This window comes from Macrobrachium rosenbergii, chromosome 51 (assembly GCF_040412425.1).
Source record: "Macrobrachium rosenbergii isolate ZJJX-2024 chromosome 51, ASM4041242v1, whole genome shotgun sequence".
Taxonomy (NCBI): Eukaryota; Metazoa; Arthropoda; class Malacostraca; order Decapoda; family Palaemonidae; genus Macrobrachium; species Macrobrachium rosenbergii.
In genome coordinates this window covers 30,845,888-30,868,387 of record NC_089791.1, presented here as the reverse complement: position 1 = coordinate 30,868,387, position 22,500 = coordinate 30,845,888, and the positions used below count along the sequence as shown (strand labels likewise).

At 38.1% G+C, this 22,500-nt stretch overlaps 1 protein-coding gene across 1 annotated transcript in view; it reads left to right on the top strand.

The window, feature by feature from the left end:
* LOC136833266 (uncharacterized peptidase C1-like protein F26E4.3) overlaps positions 1-22,500 on the top strand; it is a 94,550-nt gene that overhangs the window by 60,888 nt on the left and 11,162 nt on the right. Inside the window, exons 3-5 of the mRNA XM_067095182.1 lie at positions 6,577-7,299; positions 8,119-8,288; positions 13,020-13,083. Of these exons, the coding sequence (XP_066951283.1) occupies positions 7,115-7,299; positions 8,119-8,288; positions 13,020-13,083 (419 nt within the window). The 5' untranslated portion in view covers positions 6,577-7,114. The remainder of the gene's footprint in view (positions 1-6,576; positions 7,300-8,118; positions 8,289-13,019; positions 13,084-22,500) is intronic.

Here is a 22,500-nt window from a genome sequence, read left to right as displayed (position 1 = left end):
AATGCGTTCGTTGCGTAAGCATGGCTGAGTAAATAGCTTCGGTATTTAAAGTGTGAAGGTTGTCTTATCGCACTTATGGCAGTGTTAATATCATTTGTTATATATATATATATATATATATATATATATATATATATATATATATATATATATATATATATATATATATATATACACGCACACATACATAATATATATTTTATACTGATTAAATATAAATTTCGACATCGGGGAACGAACTATTTGGTCTCCCAGTGACAGGGTGCAGCATACCAATTGACCTACCAAGGTCAATTGGTAATCGCCTTGGCCTGTCACTCGACAGGCAGAGGTTCGTTCCCGACGTGAGTCAGAAAATTGTTTCTGTGAAAGGCATCCTCGTGTGTACATTACCATATATATATTTGTATGTATATATATGTATATATATTTAAATAATTTATATGTGTATGTATATATTTGTGTATATATATACATATATATACACATATGTATACATAAATTTTTATATATTTAATACATATATATGTGATATATATACATACACATATGTAATTTATTTGAGCGCGTTTCACCATTTGAATCTCTCTCTCTCTCTCTCTCTCTCTCTCTCTGAGTATGCTTTCACATACCACGTATTCCACATTAGTATCGAGATCAGTTTCAGTGCCCGAGAGAATCCGAGATGCCCACAGCAATTTATCATCGTCTTCGAGTTTTGTGCCCCGTCACGAAGTAATCCAGACTCATGAAATAAATGAAAAATGCTATGAGCCAATTCTTGGAATAAATACCGGTCAATTCTTCGGCATTTTTCAAAAGGCTTCGACTGAATGCTTTCTCGTGTCTGTACATAAGTGGCCCTTTTTGTTTTTTTTTTATGCCCCAAAAGACATTATGCGTACCCTTGCCTTTATTATTATTATTATTATTATTATTATTATTATTATTATTATTATTATTATTATTATTATTATTATTATTATCATCTTGTGGTGTGGGACGCACTTGTATGCCTGTACATAAGTAGTTCTATTATTATTATTATTATTATTATTATTATTATTATTATTATTATTATTATTATTATTATTATTATTATTATTATTATTATCTTGTGCTGTATGGACGCACTTATATGCCTGTACATAAATAGTTCTATTATTATTATTATTATTATTATTATTATTATTATTATTATTATTATTATTATTATTATTATTATTGTTATTATTATCTTGTGTTGTGTGGACACACTTATATGCCTGTACATAAATAGCTTTATTATTATTATTATTATTATTATTATTATTATTATTATTATTATTATTATTATTATTATCTTGTGTTGTGTGGACACACTTATATGCCTGTTCATAAATAGCCCTATTTATGTTTTTTTTTTTTTGCACGCACCAAAATACATAATGCGTACCCTTATTATTATTATTATTATTATTATTATTATTATTATTATTATTATTATTATTATTATTATTATTATTATCCATTCAGATTGAGAAGGAGAATCGAACAGGTTATCGAAAGCTCTGTATATATTTATAAAATGTATATTTACATCTACACCACTGTGGATTTCTTCACCATTTTAGTGACTCATGCTATTATGAGATTTTTATGTATTATTATTATTATTATTATCTTCCGCTGTTGTAATTCACTCTTATGAGGAGAGGTGGTCCTGCCGAATTTTTCAAAATATAAGACGACTCGTGATGATGACTTTGCAAGACGAAGGATTTCTTGCATACTTTGGGAGACTTTGAAAGAGCAACAACAGTGAAGGAACAACAGCAACCTACAACAAAACAAAAACAACAACAACTACTAAAGTTGTTTCTATATAGAATTAATTATAGTCATAGGCGGCAGCTGATTCTTCAAGACGAATATTAAACTCAGACAAAAAATATATTTGATAGTCGTCTAACCTTGAAATCGGAAGAGAGAGACTCCTCTCTCTCTTCTTTTTTCTTCTCTCTTCTTTCTCTCTCTCTCTCTCTCTCTCTGTTTTTTATTCATGGGTGATATCACTAAATGCTAATTAGCATCCTGGCCCTACGTGACGGACGTGTACGAGTCCTGTTTACGATCATGGATTGAAACGTGTCTTGTCTCTGTCTGTCTGTTCCGGGGTTGCGCTGATGTCCGAATTTGCATTGGACATTTATTCTTCGCGTTGAGCCTAGGGCCAGTTGAGTCTGTGTACAACAGCGTACACGGGAAACGCCACACGAAGACTGCAAAATGAGAGAGAGAGAGAGAGAGAGTCCAACGTGCGAGAAATGAATTTATTTCACACTCAGAGTTTTAGTGGAAAAGTGGAAAATGGAAAATTGATGTAAAACTCACAATTACACTCTGGGAGAGAGAGAGAGAGAGAGAGAGAGAGAGAGAGAGAGAGAGAGAGAGAGAGAGAGGAGTCCAACGTGCGCGGAGAAAAATTGACGGCATGAACTTCACACTTAATATTTTCTTGAAGAAATGTGAGAAGGAAAACTTACATAAAATTCACAAATTTTCCTTCTGGGAATGTTAGCGAGAGAGAGAGAGAGAGAGAGAGAGAGAGAGAGAGAGAGAGAGAGAGAGAGAGGAGTCCAAAGTGCCTGGAGAAAATTGACGGCATGAACTTCAAACTTAACGTGTTGATAGAAAAATATGTGGAGGAAAATCTGATATAAAACTCACTATTACCTTCTGGGAATGTTAGCGAGAGAGAGAGAGAGAGAGAGAGAGAGAGAGAGAGAGAGAGAGAGAGAGAGAGAGAGAGAGAGAGGACATCGCAAAGTTGAGGCTCAGGGAAGCAAGGCTTTACCTTTGCAACGGCGCCTCAGTTTGCTCGTTTCGCTATTTTTTCGAATAGACATCAAAGATAACTAGATAGGCAACTCAGCCATCCATACACGCGCCCTTCTTCCGCCATTTTAAGTCACTGGAGCCACACACAACGTGATGACAAGTCGTATGATAGAAAAAAAAAGGACAGTAGTGTTGGAGCTTTCTCTAGCAATTTTCTTATATATTTACGGTCACTTGCTTACAAATTTCTTAGTTATTTATACGAGGTTTTAAGTAATCTTGAGAAGAATTTGAGCATTATTTATCATGAGTTACTCTCCACCAGAGGGTCTTTTTGCAGTGTCCAATCACATATTTCTAACATTTTTGCTTTATCAGTACATCAGTTTTGATTGTTATTCTATTACGTAGCTTCATATGCAGTGGTTCTTAACCTGGGGTACAGGGGTGCGAAACCTTAAACCTCGGGGTACGAGACATGATAGCCAGTGCAATGGTATTGTATATTTACCATTTGTTTATATTGTATTTATATTGGATGGGGGTACGAGAAAATTTTCTGAGGTATCAACGGGTACGGGCACTGAAAAAGGTTAAGAACCACTGACATACAGGTTAATCACATACAAAAGTTTTATTGGAAAATCGTAAAAGTTCATTACCTTTTCAAACGTGACATCATTCTCGTACCTTCCTTTTTCACATTCTCGAAGAAGGGTCGCTGGGAGAAGGCCTAGGCTTAAGCAAGAGCCATCTATATGATAATGAGGCCATGCAAAATTAAGATTAACAATAGCTCCATCTTCTCGTGACCAGGAAATACAAGACTTACTGCTATTTCTTTTTTCTATACTTTGTTCCATTTTACGTATCACACGGGATTCTGTCAAGACGATAAGAATCTTCAAGGAACCTGTAAGAGATGTATTAAGAATAATAGAAATAATTGGTCGTGGAAGATCAGGAAAAGTTACAAAGTCTGGTGAAAGAAGTTTGGAATTTCAGACGAACCTGTCCTTATTGCACGATTATGAGGACAGATATAACCGATTATATCTGCAACATTTTATTTGTTCCTAGAAAGATAGGCAGGATTTGGGTGTTACTGCTGTTATATGAGGCTGGCCTTATGCCAGCACGGGCTCTTGCTCCTAAGAATAGACGGAGATATAAGGAGGAACTGGATAGGAGCAGTGGCGTAACTAGGCGTTATTGACGCCTGGGGCGGACTCTGAAAGTGCCGCCCCATTCCCGTGCTAAAAAGTATATACTAAAGTGGTGAAAACTAAACGCATATTTTAAGCCTTGACATCTCAGTCATTTATTTTATTTCGTAAAGCTAAAACGAAAACAACACAGCAGATTTACAAATGAACCCTACGAATTTTGTTAGCAGCGAATTCGCTAATATGCTAAAAAAAAATCTAGAATTATGCCAGACCAGACCTGCTCAAAAGATGCCAGAGTGCCGCCCCCCCACCCCCGGACAGTGTCGCCCCTCCGCCGTCCCTCCTTAGTTACGCCACTGGATAAGAGGCCTTTTTTTCGACAACAACAAAAGAATACAGGCGCTCGTATTTATTGTACCCAAGCCAGTCATACAAACGCCTTGCAACATAGCCGAGCAAATGGTATTGTACTTTGTGTTCGCGCGCCTGCTTTCGCGCGCATATCTGCGTTCGCAGAGGAGAACCAAAGGTACCCAATTCCTCAAGCTATTTTCTCATAAGTTCATTTAAGTCCCATTTTTCATCTTCGCTTCTCGACGCGCTTTTGTTTGGATACCGAATTGAGCGAACATGGCGGCGCCCGTGATTGGCCCTCGGGGACCCTTTTCAAGAGGCAATTCTGCCCCGCTCGCGGGCGTGTGCCCACTGACAGCCATACAGAAAAACTTACAGACGTATTCCCTATGACAGACATACGGACAGAGAGACAGAAACTGTTATAAACGGTTCATTTTTGTGTCACAGTCAATAGCGGCTGACATCTCTCTCTTTTCGTCTGGACGTCCCACAATGACCCGCAGAGTTGGTTCCAAAAATGGCAGAAGCGAAGTCTTTTGAAAGGACCTTTTGAAATTAGGGTAAAAGGGGCCACTTGGTCCCGCCTTTGCGAGTATTAGAGCACGCGGAAAAAAAACACTTTTAAATCATGCTTTTATTAAAATGCAGTCAAAAGTAAGACACACAGATAAACTCAGAAGTCAAATGAAATAAAGGCACGTAGAAATAGGTCAGTTATGAACAGCAATGATGGGAAAGGTGCTTCGAATTACGATCGATTCGCAGAGGCGTTTTGAAAAACGAATTCGTAAACAATGATCCGAAGATTATTTGGGGAGTGGGGAATGAGGTCACTCGCGATTAGAGAGAAAATTAGGTCACTCCTCAACGGACTGCACTGCAATGATGCCATGAGACTTCAGAGTACCTTGATTATTTGTGAATTGCCGAAAACCTATTGAGAATCCAATCACTATAAATGACTTTTAATTAGCTCACCAGCCAGTGACTCAGAGGCTGAATCAGATATGAGAACACCAACAGCTGCCGTGCGTACCATACTCGAATCTCCTTAGGGTGACAGTTGCTATCGGATCCCCGTGTGTGGTATTATTATTATTTTTTTTTTTTTTTTGCGTTAGGGACCCCTTATGACTTGGTATGACTTGAGTTTAAATATGTAGTCTTTTCCTTTCCTAAAGTGTTGTTTGTTTTGATGAGCTTATGATATTGTATGGTTAAGGTCTTGTTCACTTCAAATGGCATTGCCTCTGTGTGGTCAAAATCTTGCTCACTTCAGATGTCATTGCCTCTGTGTGGTCAAAATCTTGCTCACTTCAGATGTCATTGCCTCTGTGTGGTCAAAATCTTGCTCACTTCAGATGTCATTGCCTCTGTGTGGTCAAAATCTTGCTCACTTCAAATGTCATTGCCTCTGTGTGGTCAAGATCTTGTTCACTTCAAATGTCATTGCCTCTGTGTGGTCAAGATCTTTTTCACTTCAAATGCCATTGCCTCTGTGTGGTCAAGATCTTGTTCACTTCAAATGGCATTGCTTTTTTATGATCAAAACCTTGTTCACTTCAAATGTCATTGCCTCTGTGTGGTCAAAATCTTGCTCACTTCAAATGTCGTTGTCTCTGTGTGGTCAAAATCTTGCTCACTTCAAATGCCATTGCCTCTGTGTGGTCAAAATCTTGCTCACTTCAAATGTCATTGCCTCTGTGAAGTCAAAATCTTGTTCACTTCAAATGTCACTGCCTCTGTGTGGTAAAAATCTTTTATTTTAAATGACGTTCCTTTTGCATAGTCAAAATCTCCTTTAGTTCAAATGACGTTGTTCTTTTATGATCAAACTCTTGTTTGCTTTGAATGATGTTGCTTTTGTATGGTCAAAATCTTGTTTTTTTTATTACGTTGCTTTTGTATGGTCAAAATCTTGTTTTTTTAAATTACGTTGCTTTTGTATGGTCAAAATCTCCTTTTCAAATGACGTTGCTTTTGTATGGTCAAAATCTTGTTGATTGTAGATAACAGACCCTCTTATGTGGTAAAATTATTGTTTATTTTATATGTTGTTGGTCTTGTACGGACAAAAATATGGTTTGATTTTAAATGCCGTTGCTCTTGAGAGAGAGAGAGAGAGAGAGAGAGAGAGAGAGAGAGAGAGAGAGAGAGAGAGAGAGAGAGAGAGAGAGAGAGAGCCTTTCTTCACAAAGAATGTTGACAATATTCTTTCCTCTCTTTTCAGATAATGCCCCGGATGGAGTGAGTGACAGGCCAGTCCAACAGAAGGTGCTATCTCTGGGCATTCTCTTGCCCAAATGCCCCGGAAGTAAAGCGCCCTTTAGCGGGAGTTGTAAAAGATCAGTGTGAAAGAAGCGGAGATAAACAGCAGGAGTTTTTGGTCTGGAGATATAAGCTATATTTATCTGAGAAAAACTATGAAAAATTAGAAAGATTTGACAACCAGTGAAACCAATTTATTCTGCCTAATATTATATATAATTACTTTGTGCCGGATGTTTTGTGAAGTGCCTGAGTGAAACATTACTCCAGTGTGAATTAGGCTTAAAAAACCTTGCAAGAAACGGACACTCCATACAAAAAAAAACTGCAAGGGAAATTAGCAAACAGAACAAACGTCGAAGCATTAAAATGCACAGGGCAATATAGACATTTTTATCAACCAGTGAACTAAGAATTAAGATTCTTCGCAAGAAACAGTCGGAGACAAAGCTATCGAGATATCAAGAATAATCGTGGATTCTCTTCGTATCTTCCCTAAAATGGAGACCTTGCTACAGAGACCCCGCCCTGGTGGGGGGAAGAGGAGGGTTGACAGGTGGGGATACCCCTCTCCGGTCACGCCGTGGCTGATATTAGCTATTCTAGCCGTGGGAGTTCAGCTGACCACGGCTATATATCCAGAGGGTGGCTTCGCGGATATTGAAGGGTCCTTCTGCAGATACAGGTAAGCTTAATTAGAATGCTTGCACAGGCAAGCAGTAGTATGTTAAAAGCAGATGTATCTTTAAAATCAATTTAAGGGGCAGGTACAGGTATGCCTAATTAGAATGCTTACACAGGTAAGCAGATGTATCTCTAAAATCAGCTTAAGGGCCAGGTACATGTAGGCTAAATTACGAGCATTTACAGGTAATCAACTGCATGCTAAACAATAAATCAAATTTCAGGAACAGGTAGGCTTGATTACGAATACTTACAGGCAATCAACTGCTTGGTAAAAATTAAATCAAATTACAGGAACAGGTAGGCTTAATTAAGATTATTGCAGGTAGCCAACTGCTTGCTAAAAAATAAACAAATTACAAGAACAAGTAAGCTTATTTTCGAGTACAGACAGGTAGTCAACTCCTTGCTAAAAAATAAATCAAATTACAGGTTCAGGTAGGCTTAATTACGAATACTTACAGGTAACCAACTGCTTGCTACAAAAATAAACAAATTACAAGAACAGTTAAACTTATTTACGAGCACAGACAGGTAATCAACAGGTGATCAAGAAAAAATATAACGGTTACAGCTTCAGTTAGGTTTGATTACAAGTACTCAAAGGTGATCAGCTGATCGCTCCAAGAAGACAGGTCAGCTGGCTACCCAGGTATACAGAGGTTCTCTTCACAAATTCCCATTATGCGGTCGCTCGTCGTTAACAACCCGTATGAAACCTACTGCTGTAGAAGCCAGTCAGCATTCTAAATCATTCATATTCTGTCAGATGACGGCTCTGATTCATTGGCAAATGATCCCTTTCGTCTGTCAATTGCAGGAGGCCTACCCAGTGTTGCACGGGTCGCTACGACGAGTGCTCCATGCCCATCCTGGGCACGCTCTGCTACTGCGACCACTTCTGCGACCGGAATGAGAACCCGGATTGTTGTCCGGACTTCTGGGAAGTCTGCAAGGGCTTGACGCCAAAGCCACCTGTCAACTTCACCAGTAAGTGTATTAAACTTGATGTTCAGCTCCTCTAACGGGCAGTGAGAGAGAGAGAGAGAGAGAGAGAGAGAGTGTCAATCGGGATTATCTGGTGTCACAATTGCCAGAGTCACTGATGCCGACTAAAGAGAGGAAAAGAAGAAGAAGAAGAAGAAGAAGAAGAAGAAGAAGAAGAAGAAGAAGAAGAAGAAGAAGAAGAAGAGAGAGAGAGAGAGAGAGAGAGAGAGAGAGAGAGAGAGAGAGAGAGAGAGAGAGAGAGGTGTCAATCAGGATTATCTGGTGCCAGAATTACCAGAGTCACTGATGCCGACGAAAAAAAAGAAAGGAAGGGAGAGAGAGAGAGAGAGAGAGAGAGAGAGAGAGAGAGAGAGAGAGAGAGAGAGAGAAAACAACAGCACAGTAGGTGAGAGAATGACTATGTCACCGAGGGACTATAGCTGTCAAACTTCGCTGACAGCTTCATGGCAAGGGTGAGAGAGAGAGAAAGAGAGAGAGAGAGAGCGAGAGAGAGAGGCATACGCTTAGTCACTCTTAAAAGGGCATGAAAAAATAAATTGGAGACAGAGGACGAAATCTTTTAAATAATTTTGAAAAAAATAGTAATCTCTTTCTGTGACGTCACGGAAAAACATACAAATAATTTGGAAAAAACTGGACAAGAAAGACATGGACAAATTCTAAGATAGAAAGCTTAAAAAAAAAATGTCTCGTTCTTCATGAATTTACAGGAGAAAAACAAAAGAAATAAGAAAAAATTAACTGGGAGGAAAAAAACGTTTACTTCCTTTAAGGAAACGGAAAAACGAATGAGCATCGAAAAAAAATTAAACAAAAACGTTCTGAAGTCGTCCTGGTCGTAAAAAAAAACCTTCTTGTCTTTTTTTTTTTTTTTCTGCAACGTCACGAAAAACTTAATTTTCTATAATATTTTTTCTGTATCACGAAAAACCCTTTTATTTTTTTTTTTCTATAACATCACGAAAAACCCTTTTATTTTTTTCTATAACATCACGAAAAACGGTTATTTTTTCTCTAACATCACGGAAAACTTATTTTTTCCGTAACATCAGGGAAAACTTTTATTTTTTCTGTAACGTCACGAAAAACTTTTATTTTTTCTGTAACAGCATGAAAAATTTTTTTTCTATAATATTTTTTATATCAGGAAAACTTTTATTTTCTCTAACATCACGAAAAACTCTTATTTTTCCTATAACATCACGAAAAACTTGTTTTTCTAGAACATTTTTTTTCTAAATTATAACATCACGAAAAACCATTTATTTTTTCTGTAACATCACGAAAAAAATTGTTTTTCTATACTATTTTTTATATAATATCACGAAAAACTTATTTTTTCTGTAACATCACAAAAAACTTTTTATTTTTTCTATAATATCACGAAAAACTTATTTTTTCTGTAACATCACGAAAAAACAATTGAACTTCCTGAGTCGCAGACTCATGACCTCTCTAAAAGACTCATGCCCTCCCTGAAAAACTCATGACCTTCCTAAAAGACTCATGACCTCTCTAAAAGACTCATGACCTCCCAGAAAGATTCATGGCCTCTCTAAAAGAATCACGACCACCCTGAAAGACTCATGACCTCCCAGAAACACTTATGACCTCTCTAAAAGACTTACGACCTCTCTAAAAGACTCATGACCTCCCAGAAAGACTCATGACCTCCCAGAAAGACTCATGACCTCCCAGAAAGACTCATGACCTCCCAGAAAGACTCATGGCCTCTCTAAAAGACTCATGACCTCCCAGAAAGACTCATGACCTCCCAGAAAGACTCATGGCCTCTCTCAAAGAATCACGACCTCCCTGAAAGACTGATGACCTCCCAGGAAGACTCATGACCTCTCTAAAAGACTCGCGACCTCTCCGAAAGACTCAGGACCTCCCAGAAAGACTCATGACATCCCAAAAAGACTCATGGCCTCCCTGCAAGACTCATGACCTCTCTAAAAGACGCATGACCTCCCAGAAAGACTCATGACCGTGTCAACACGAGTCTAACGTCGCCACCAGCCTGAAGAAGATATCGGCTCCATTAAGCCCGGCCGAATTATTTACAAGTCTTCCCCGGTCGTAAATCGGACGCGAATCGCTCCCTGGGATCTTCTTCTTCTTCTTCTTCTTCTTCTTCTTCTTCTTCTTCTTCTTCTTCTTCTTCTTCTTCTTCTTCTTCGCGATCCTGCTCTTTTTACACTTGGACCAAGACCTCACGGCTCAGCGTCCCTCCAATGCCCGAGTTTTCAGTACGCGATGTCATTGCTCCATTTATATATCTATTCTTATATATGTTTATGTGCATATAAATTATTTATTTATTTTTTTTTTTTTTTTTGGGGTATTTTGCTATTCTTTCGCCGCGTTGTCATGCTGATTTCCAGATAAGGTTTCAAACCGTAAGGGGGTTAATGCCGTCAGTGCACCTCACGCAGTGCACTGTAGGCATTAATCAAGTTCTTTGCAGCGTCCCTTCGACCCCTAGCTGCAACCCCTTCCATTTCTTTTACTGTGTCCCCGTTCATATTCTCTCTCTTCCATCTTAGTTCCCACCTTCTCTTAACTACTGCGAAGTTTTCCTCCCGTTACACCTTTCAAACTTCTACTGTCAATTTCCGTTTCAGCGCTGAATGACCTCATAGGTCCCAGTGCTTGGTCTTTGGCCTAAACTCTGTATTCAGCTCAATTCAATAAACCGTGCTCTGTACTTTTCGGCTACCGAGTCAAAACAAGAGGACGAATTGGTGTGAAGTACCCAGATAGAGTACCCTGATTTCTCTTGGGTATTTTATTGGGGGGGGAGGGTACCAGGACCCCTGGAGGAGAGGGACTTCATTCCCCCGTTCCCCGTTGGTCGACAAGTTCCCTTAAGCCTCAAGGAATGTTCCCCATGCTTATACGAAGCTCTTTTTTTATATATTTTTTTTAATGCTCGGTACTGTGATTGAACTGGGTACATGTTGAGTGTTTACAAATGGCTGTTCTATTTTTTTATTTTTTTTTTTTACTGTTGCATGACTTTGGTGGAATATGTGTGTGAGTTGTTTTAGTTATTTATTTATATGTTTAGTTTTTATTTGGATTAGAAGGTCACTTCAATATGTTATAATTACACACACACACACACACACACACACACACACATATATATATATATATATATATATATATATATATATATATATATATGTTATGTTGTGTGTTTGTATATATGTATATTTACATATATAAGACAAAAAATAGTAGGCATATAACAAGAGATAAAAATAAATCAATCAATCAATAAAAACCAGGCGGAAAAAACTGAAACAAAAAGAAAAGTAAACTATTATATAAAAATAAAAGATTAAAAGAACAAGAAAACAGACGTATAAGAAACAGTAAAATAAAAAACAAATAATAATAACGGTTGCATAAACAAAAAACCCTCTGGCCTGGAGTCAGGGGTGGGAGGGGACTCTCGGATATCATGGGTGGGGGTGGGGGTACCTCCCTACAGAAGCTAAATAGCCTGCGTTGACAAGACGCCTCAAGAACGAGACACATTCCCCCCATTGTCGTTATGAAGACACGTTTTGTCGTTTCCGTCGCTTTGAATTGGGGTTTATGCGACAACGCCTGTGATTTAATTGTTTATTGACTTGTTATGCTTGCTAATCTACGTATTTCGTGTCATACGGGGCTATGTTGGTCTAGTTATTTATACGAAGAAACTCTTTAAACCGCGTCACAATTTTAGACTCGGTCACCGAAACTGTAGGTTAAATGTTTTTTACCATTTTCCGTAAGGGAATCATTACAGCTAGATTAACAGCTGGATAAACATACATAAACAGTAGCTATATAAACACACACACACACACACACACACACACACACACACACACACACACACACACACACACTTTCTATTCTTCTTCTTCTTCCTGAGCGGAAGAATGGAAATCTCAAAGCCGAGTTGATGATTTGCCCACCAGATGGCTCTCGAGTCGTCCCATTTGTTTTGAAAGCGATTTTATCACAATTTCTGACCAAAAAGATTCCGTTGCTTATTTAGAAGGATCTCTTGCGATGACAGAGACAGAGTTAGACAGTTAGACAGGGAAATGATGCTCTGGTGACCGTCATTTAGATTTGAGAAAATATCCCGTAGACATGGTCTCAGTGAATGTTATAAATGACAGTTTTAACTTTTATATTGGTATATTTTATTTTGTCTGAATTAGGCATTCAAGCCCACTGGATAATAATAATAATAATAATAATAATAATAATAATAATAATAATAATAATAATAATAATAATAATAATACTATATTATTATCACTGATTCACAAGAATAAACATTTGGTTAAATAACTGATCTTTTGAAAACTAATGTAACCAACCAAATAATACTAAGTCGATCTCTCTCTCTCTCTCTCTCTCTCTCTCTCTCTCTCTCTCTCTCTCTCTGGCGAAGATACATGTTTCAGAATTGTGCTTAACGTTTCAGCATCTCATTATGAAACATGTGCTTCTCTGTGCTGTGTCAACACATCTTATGAGTCTAGACTTTGAGTTCGTCTTTTAAGAGAGAGAGAGAGAGAGAGAGAGAGAGAGAGAGAGAGAGAGAGAGAGAGGAAGGTTTGGTAGGGTGTTGATATATATATACCATAGTTTTTTTCACAGGAAGTGACTTTATTAACTAAATTCTCTTTTTTTTTCTAGGTTGTTCCAAAGATGGCCTGTACATACCCCACGGTAAAAGCTACAAATTCAACTGCAATGAATGGTAAGTTTATCCTGCATCTCTCTCTCTCTCTCTCTCTCTCTCTCTCTCTCTCTCTCTCTCTCTCTCTCTCTCTCTCTCTCTCAAGGACAACTGCCTAATCGTTGGAGTCCGTGTCTTGAATATAACAATATGCAAAGTGATAACCACGCGAGATTAGATTGCATTCTGCAATTTTTCAAAATGAACAGACCCGGTCACCTTTCAGATAACGCTGCGTCGAGAGGCAATCTAGCAAGCACACATTCTGCTTTGCACGATCAAGCACACACACACACACACACACACACAAACACACGCACACATACACGTAACGAGTCACGCAAACAGAATACAGCTAAAAGTATTAAGACACGCATGGAAGGAAGTAAGCATTTTGCTAGCAAATTCACCCCTTTTAGTCATTGTCCCTCCCTCCGTTCTAGGAAGAACCTTCATAAATACAGCTGTTTTATGCAACTGCATTTGGCATTGCATTCTGGCAAGGGGAAACGTCCGTATTACGTGGCTGCTTCTGCTTCTGATGGGCGCTAGCTAACCCGTCCCATAAATCAACGCTTACGATCCTCCAACAGACTTTTCAGAACTCTCCCTAGGCCGACATGACTCACGCTGAGACGTGTGGCTACAAGAATATTAGACTCAGGGACATTTATTGTTGTAGGGACACGCCTCTGTTGGTTGGGAGAGTCATGAGGTCCACACCAGACCGCCCTCAGATCTTAAAAACTACTGAGGTTAGAGGGCTGCAAATTGGCATGTTGATCATCCACCCTCCAATCATCAAACATTCCAAATTGCAGCCATCTAGCCTCAGTAGTTTTTATTTATTTAAGGTTAAGGTTAGCCATGATCATGCGTCTGGCAACGCTATAGTACATGCCACCACCGGGCCATGGCTGAAAGTTTCATGGGCCGCGGCTCATACAGCATTACACCGAGGCCACCGAACGGTAGATCTGTTTTCGGTGGCCTTGATTATACGCTTTACAGAAACCGCATTTTTAACTTCTTTCTTTTCGGTCAGTTTTGCCCCTTTCAACGAATTCAAGAGGGATTCCCAAGTGAGTGGCAGGAAAAAAAGCCAACTCAGATTCGACATCGCCGAATGTTTTGGAAAGCGGAGCGACTTGTTGACGACTCTGTCAGCAGGAAATGTGCAACAAAAGTCGCCGGTTCCTCTGCTGTCAGCAGTCAGCGCGGAATTAGCAGACCTTTACAGCGTCGGCGGTCATATCTTGGGCTCAGCATTCCATATAATAGCTCGGGACATTGGCTGATCGTATAGAGTTATCTAGCGTTACAGCCAATAGAATGTAATATCTATTTCGGATACCTTTTAATATTGACTGGTTGCTTAGAGTATTTTAGCGGTACAATATCCATGTTTAGTAGACCGAAATGGTTGCTTTGTGGCTTGGGGATAGGCCTAAAGGCTTATTGTCCTTATTCGCAATGGGCCTACGGAAACTTCTCTTAGAAAAACCGTTAAAATAACTTATCATCGTTTGCTAATAACACTTAAAAAGGAGAAATAGATTTATATCAGGGTTAAAAGACTCTAAAAAAGACCTCCCAAGGCTAAACCTCAAAACTCGTGCACCTTTGCAGTTCAAATTATCTTCTAAAATAAACCAGACAGTGATCTACCGCTTATTTTCGCTTTTGCCCTGAAAATACCTCACGTTTTCCCTCGCTTATTTTCGTTTCAGCGTTTGGGCTTTTAATTGTAATTTGCTGTTTTCCTTTTTAAAATTGTTTATAAAATTGTTTATATATATATATATATATATATATATATATATATATATATATATATATATACAGTATATATTGTGCTATTTCTATCGTTGTTTCACGACAGAGCTCCTGCTCGAAGGAAAAAAAGTCAGCAGTCTTGAACATTTGCGGTGACGATTTCTGCGAGCTGACAGAATCTAATCTCTGTCAGTCTGCTGATTGACAGACTGTTCTCATTCCTCTGATTTTGCCTGTGTCTGCACTCTAGTAATTGTGTCTGAATGAGCAGACGTTGGAACTATGCATACAAAGCTCTGTGCGATTCTATATACGAAATCATCTTAGGCCTAAGTACGTCCAGCTTACAAAACCGGATACAGTTGTACATGATTGTATCCTAGAAAACCATACACGAATCTACATACGATATTTTTCCATAGGCCTAAACACTTCCAGCCTGCAAAACAGGATACAGTTCTACATGATTGTATCCTAGGCCTTAATACGTCCTGCCTATAAAACCGTACATGATTCTATATACGATTGTAGTCCTAAACACTTCCAGCCCTGCAAAACCATGTATGATTTAGTATACGATTGTATCCTAGGCCTAAACACTTCCCTCCTACAAAACCTTATATGATTCAGGATACGATTGTATCCTAGGCCTAAACACTTCCCTCCTACAAAACCTTATATGATTCAGTATACGATTGTATCCTAGGCCTAAACACTTCCAGCCTACAAAACCTTATATGACTCAGTATACAATTGTATCCTAGGCCTAAACACTTCCAGCCTGCAAAACCTTATATGACTCAGTATACGATTGTATCCTAGGCCTAAACACTTCCAGCCTACAAAACCTTGTATGATTCCGTATACGATCGTATCCTAGGCCCAAACACTTCCAGCCTACAAAACCTTATATGATTCCGTATACAATTGTATCCCAGGCCTAAGCACTTCCATCTAAAGGGTATTTGCGTGTGGGCCACTCATAATCGCTCTAATAATATCGATGAAATGTGTTGTCAAAAGGTGTCAAGTAGCTTCTTACAATGGCAGGGTCAACACAAGTGCATTAAGTGAGTTTAAGTGAAGCTGATCGGAATATTCTCTCTCTCTCTCTCTCTCTCTCTCTCTCTCTCTCTCTCTCTCTCTCTCTCTCATTTCTTTCGCACTATGCCACAGCCGTTCCTCCGTGGGAGTCATCCATCTCTTTCTAAGCTCATTTCATAGTGCCAACTTTTGTGACCCTGTCAACCTCTCCTCCTCCTCCTCCTCCTCCTCCTCCTCCTCCTCCTCCTCCTCCTCCTCCTCCTCCTCCCCCCAGCATGGGTGCCATGTGAATCATGAATTCCCGGGTAAAAACTGTTCATTAGTTTCGACCTCCGTGGTTTTGGGTCTTAATTATTTTCCCGGAGAAATATCAGAGACATTTATTCAGTGTTTTAGTTTTCTGTAAAAGAAAACTACTGTGCCGGTTTTGTCTGTCCGTCCGCACTTTTTTTCTGCCCGCACTTTTTCTGTCCGCACTTTTTTCGGTCAGCACTTTTTTCGGTCAGCACTTTTTTCGGTCAGCACTTTTTTCGGTCCGCATTTTTTTTCGGTCCGCGCTTTGTCTGTCTGCACTTTTTTCTGTCAGCACTTTTTTCTGTCTGCACTTTTTCTTTCCGCACTTTTTCTCTCCGCACTTTATTCTGCCTGCACTTTTTCTGTCCGCCTTCAGATCTTTAAAGCTACTGAGGCTAGAGGGCTGCAAATTGATATGTTGATCACCCACCCTCCAATCATCAAACATACCAAATTGCAGCCCTCGAGCCTCAGTAGTTTTTTCATTTCATTCAAGGTTAAAGCTAGCCATAATCGTGCGTCTGGCAACGATATAGGAAAGGCCACCACCGGACCGTGGTTAAAGTTTTACGAGACCACCGAAAGATAGATTTATTATCGATTGCCTTGATTATACGCTGTACAGAAAACTCGATTGCGCCGAAGAAGCATTGGCGCTTTTTTTTTTTTTACTTGTTTTTATTAATATAGACTTATTTCCGTGTTCAGAATTGTAACTTGAAGAAAAATCCCGAAATAGTTGAGAAAGGTAATACATCAATGTTTAGATAAATATGATGAATATATTGGAAACCAGTGACGCCTTATTCAAGAAAATGTGAAAATATTCTTGTTTATTTTTTTGAGAAAGTATATTTTTTACACAAAAACGTTAGCTGTAATATTTTTTAGGGGAAGTGATTTTTTAGAGAGACTATTCAGAGTATTTCTCTTAAGTATTTCTGGGAGATATTCCCCCTTTTGGATATAATTTGAATATTTTCAGAATATTTTTGGGGGAAGGTATAAATTTTGTTAGAATTTAGAATGATCGTCATTTATATATATATATATATATATATATATATATATATATATATATATATATATATATATATGAATGTCTTTTCCTGTAATACTACAGTGTAATATGAATATAAGAAGGCCCATAAAACACTATTTAAACGTTGAAACCATATATTTCGGGCACTAGCTTCTGTGCCCCTGTTCACTGGTCACAGAAGCTAGTGCCCGAAATATATGGTTTCAACGTTTAAATAGTGTTTTATGGGCCTTCTTATATTCATATATATATATATATATATATATATATATATAGATAGAGAGATAGAGAGAGAGAGAGAGAGAGAGAGAGAGAGAGAGAGAGAGAGAGTTTTTAACCAAGTATTGAGCAGAGAAAAAATTTCACTCGAAACTAAACCGAAATATTATGTGTTTACTCCGTAGAGTTTACGAATTCAGGCTTTAACCCATGTGAGAGGATTATGCTGTCAATAAATTATATCGATTGATTGATTGAACGATTGATTTATTGATTTATTTACTTATTAGTTAAACATTCTTCATATTATTCACTTGAGAGTATTTCCATCAGTACAAATAACCTGACCTCTTTCGCACCGGTGAACTTGCTCAAGCATCGTTGACTCACTCTCTCTCTCTCTCTCTCTCTCTCTCGTTGATTCCCCTTCCGGCAATCTCTCTCTCTCTCTCAAAATCTCTCGTTGATTCCCTTCCTGCAATCTCTCTCTCTCTCTCTCTCTCTCTCCCTCTCTCTCTCTCGTTGATTCCCCTTCCTGCAATCTCTCTCTCTCTCTCTCTCTCTCTCTCTCTCTCTCTCGTTGATTCCCTTCCGGCAATCTCTCTCTCTCTCTCTCTCTCTCTCTCTCTTGATTCCCCTTCCTGCAATCTCTCTCTCTCTCTCTCTCTCTCTCTCTCTCTCTCTTCTGCAATCTCTCTCTCTCTTCCCTTTGGTCAGTCTTTCTCTTACACACCTTCCGTCAAAACAATCTCTCTCTCTCTCTCTCTCTCTCTCTCTCTCTCTCTCTCTCTCCGTTGATTCCCCTTTGGTCAATCTTTCTCTCTTACACACCTTCCGTCAAAACGAATCTCTCTCTCTCTCTCTCTCTCTCTCTCTCTCTCTCTCTCTCTCTCTCTCTCTCGTTGATTCCCCTTCCGGCAATCTCTCTCTCTCTTTCTCTCTTACACCCCTTCCGTCACATTGAATCTCTCTCTCTCTCTCTCTCTCTCTCTCTCTCTCTCCCCCCCTGCCCCAGTGAGAGTCAGTGGTAACCTCTCTACACATACATGCAGACGTGAAACAGCCAGGTGTACACATACACACACACACACACACATACACACATACACACACACATCAACATTACCTGCCACCTGAACTTCTCTTTTTGTCCCAGACGGGGAGATCTGAAAATCGAGGTTTTCAAAATACCCCAAGAATGTTAAAACGGGACAAAATACCCCAAGAATGTTAAAACGGGGGCCGTGCCAACCCCGCGTGCCCGCTTGTCGGGTAAGATACCCACTTAATAGGGGAGGGGGTGGGGGTGGGGAGAAAGGACAGTATGGTGTTGACACAGGATTCATTTCGCTTTTAGAAGAGAGTAAAGGCAAATGGGATATGCAAATGAAGTTGCGTATTCGGGATTGTCAGCTGCTCTCATGTATGAAATACGGTGATGGGAGACGCAGACACGGCTGTAAATTCTCGAGTGGGATGTGCTTTGATATAGATTTATTGCCACCTGGGAGAGAGGGAGAGAGAGAGAGAGAGAGAGAGAGAGAGAGAGAGAGAGAGAGAGAGAGAGAGAGAGAGAAACTTTGCCGAGACAGTGTACCTAATAGAATTATTTCAAAGACACGGTTTGATATAATTGAAGCAGTAAATTAGATACGAAATGGGGTCGAGAACATGACAGATTACTTTGAAACTCCAGTGCGTGAAAGTGAGCGATTTTCAGCTTCAAACTCCAATGACAAAAGGCCAAATCTGCACCTGGTAGTTAGGAGACGGCAGTGGATTGCTGCCAGGCTTGCAAAGGGCGTGTGATGGGTGCTAGCTAGCAACCTCACGCCCTTCTCGCTTGGGTACGAGAAGGGTTGCACCATCTGATATCACAGATATGATAGGAATTGAGACTGATATGGTATGGTCATGTGGTGAGAATGGGTGAGAGGGAGGGATTGAAGTGAGCTTGGGTATGACCTTTCAGGGGTAGGAGGTCAAGAGAAAAGAATGGGTTATAGATGGAGTGATAAATTGAGGGAGGATTTGGAGAAGTAGGGATTAACTGAGGAAGATAGATGCTTTCGGTAGGAGAGGTGGAGAAGATAGTTGGAGAAGATGCATCGAGGCAACCGACCCCACACCATAGGGATAGCCATGGTGATGAATATCAATTGGTGTGCTAAATATATAAATATATATATATATATATATATATATATATATATATATATATATATATATATATATATATATATATATATATATATATATATATATATATATATATATATATATATATATATATATATATATATATATATATATATATATATATATATATATATATATATATATATATATATATATTGCAATGACAAATGAATTATATATAGGCACACCCGAACTTTCCTTGTCAGCTCATCCGTGAGAGAGAGAGAGAGAGTCATCCTTGGCAAGGACTATCATGTGTCATGTGAAAATGGTTTATCACTGACCCCCTCTCTTGAATGAGCAGGCAAACTGTCAGCAGAAGAACTTGGTCTTACTTAATGATTGGAGTTGAGATGATCATTCTTCATCATTATAATGACCTGTGTTGGATAATATTATCGATATAATTATCTTAATATTTTGAGTGTTTTTCATTGTATTTAGTATCTAAATGTTTTTTCATTATATAATTATCTAAATATATTATCATTATATATATATATATATATATATATATATATATATATATATATATATATATGAATATATATATATATGAGACATAAATTCCTCAGTTTATAAGTAAGAATTTCAAACTGGTACACAAACACACATAAATAATTATAAATATGCACTCTGGTTATTTAAAAATACGAAAACATATATGTTCTCTCTGTTTATATGAAAATATAAAAAATATATGTATTCTGGTTGTATAAAAAATAATGTATACTCTCTGGTTATATAAAAAATATAAAAAAATATGTATTCTCTGGTTATATAAAAATATAAAAAATATGTACTCTTTGGTTATATAAAAATACAAAAAAAAATTTACCCTGGTTATATAAAAATCTAAAAAATGTATGTACTCTGGTTATATAAAAATACGAAAAAATATATTTACTCTGATTGCATAAAAATACGAAAAATAAACAACAACAAAGTTTTGCTTTTAAGTGTTCAAATTTACAGTTCTAATTTTGAATTTAATTATTTTTACTTATAAATTTTAAATATTTTAAATTTCAAATTCATCATTTTCCCTTTTGTCATAAATATTTCAATGGCTCAAATGACAATTCTAATAACACAGGAGACGCTTTATTATTATTATATTATTATTATTATTATTATTATTATTATTATTATTATTATTATTATTATTATTATTATTATTATTATTATTATTAGATTATTATTATTATTATTAAATATTTATAGATGGCAGGTAATTCTAACCAGTCTTAAAAACAAAATATAAATTCTCAGTGAATGCTTTCTTCACCCAGAACGGCCGACTTTCTACCAGGTACATATTCCACTGCCCAGAGCAATGGAGGCCCAAGATATTTAGCAACATATATATATATATATATATATATATATATATATATATATATATATATATATATATATATATATGTGTATATGTTATAAGTCCTCACGTGAAAATAAGAGGAAATGGTACAAGACTTTCAACTTTTACAACAAAGTCATCTTCGGGGTACTAAATATATATATATATATATATATATATATATATATATATATATATATATATATATATATATATATATATATAGATATATAGATATATATTGAGACATAGACAGACAGACGACCTTCCTTCTTGCTCAAACTCGTACGGAGAAGTTGTGTCAAGTCTTATGACGGTCCCATGACGCATCAACCTACCCGTTGCACTCTTGCATATGGTCGAGCCACCTCCCCTCTTCCCCTTCCCCCCTCCCCTCCTCCCCTCCCCTCCCCTCCCCCCTCCCCTCCTCCCCTCCCTCTCCCCTCCCCCTGTAATAACTGTCGACAAGCGGACTAATAGGCGCTTCGGCACAAATGGGTTTTTGGCATCTGGTCCTGCCAGTTACCCATATTTACGGGGCATCCCGACGTGCCAAGGTTACCCAGACCGATCGATCAGGGGGCGCGATTGCCTAATGCCCCTGATACCATCTCCTCTTGTTCCCGTTTCCCCTCTCGGAGGTCTTTGGACCGGTTTGCTTGAGAAAAGGAATGGATTGTGCGTTAAACGTTTTTTTTTTTTTACCGCAGGCATTATACAGGAATTTTTGGGGGGTTGAGGTTGCTGGTCCCATGCCCTTCCATAACTTGGATACAACCCACCACAGTTGACCAATTACCAAGTGCATAATTCATGGGTCAGGTCTGTGTGTGTACACTTATCCAAGAGCTACAGTGTAGAATCTCTCCGTGGTTCGTTTGCAATAGCCAGATGCAATAAATATTTGCAACAGATTCGTGTAGTAAATCACGAAAGCACCTTTAATTAACAGGTAATACATATCCTGCCTTTGAGGCGCGCGAGAGCGCCAACTATTCGCGTGGCACAAAGGTACCATATGCTCTCTGAATTCTTCGTCTTTCTTCGTTAACTTTTGCTTGTTTTGATGATACGCTTTACCCGGAGGCCGATGGGATGGGGGGACGTAAAGAGAGAGAAGTTCTCTAACCAGTGGATCTCTTGTCAGTCACTAAACTTGAAGAAGAAATACTTGTATCTCATTTGGCAAACATCGGTCAAGTCATTCGGTATCCCAGAGAGATATTATCTTAATAATAAAATCTGTAGAATGCTACTCTTAGTTCCTCTGCATTCTCTAGATCACCATAAAATAGATATACATAAAAAGAACTGTAAAACTATTTCCCCAACATCTGCTGCATATTGCAGATGTTGTCAAGTGAATATTACACTATATTCATTTCCATTCTTAAGTCTAAGGTAATATATTTACACTCAAATGTCTCTGCCGAGTATTCTCTGTTACTTGAACCTAAGAAATCTTATAATATCCACTCTATTCTTTGACGCCTCTCAGTGAAAA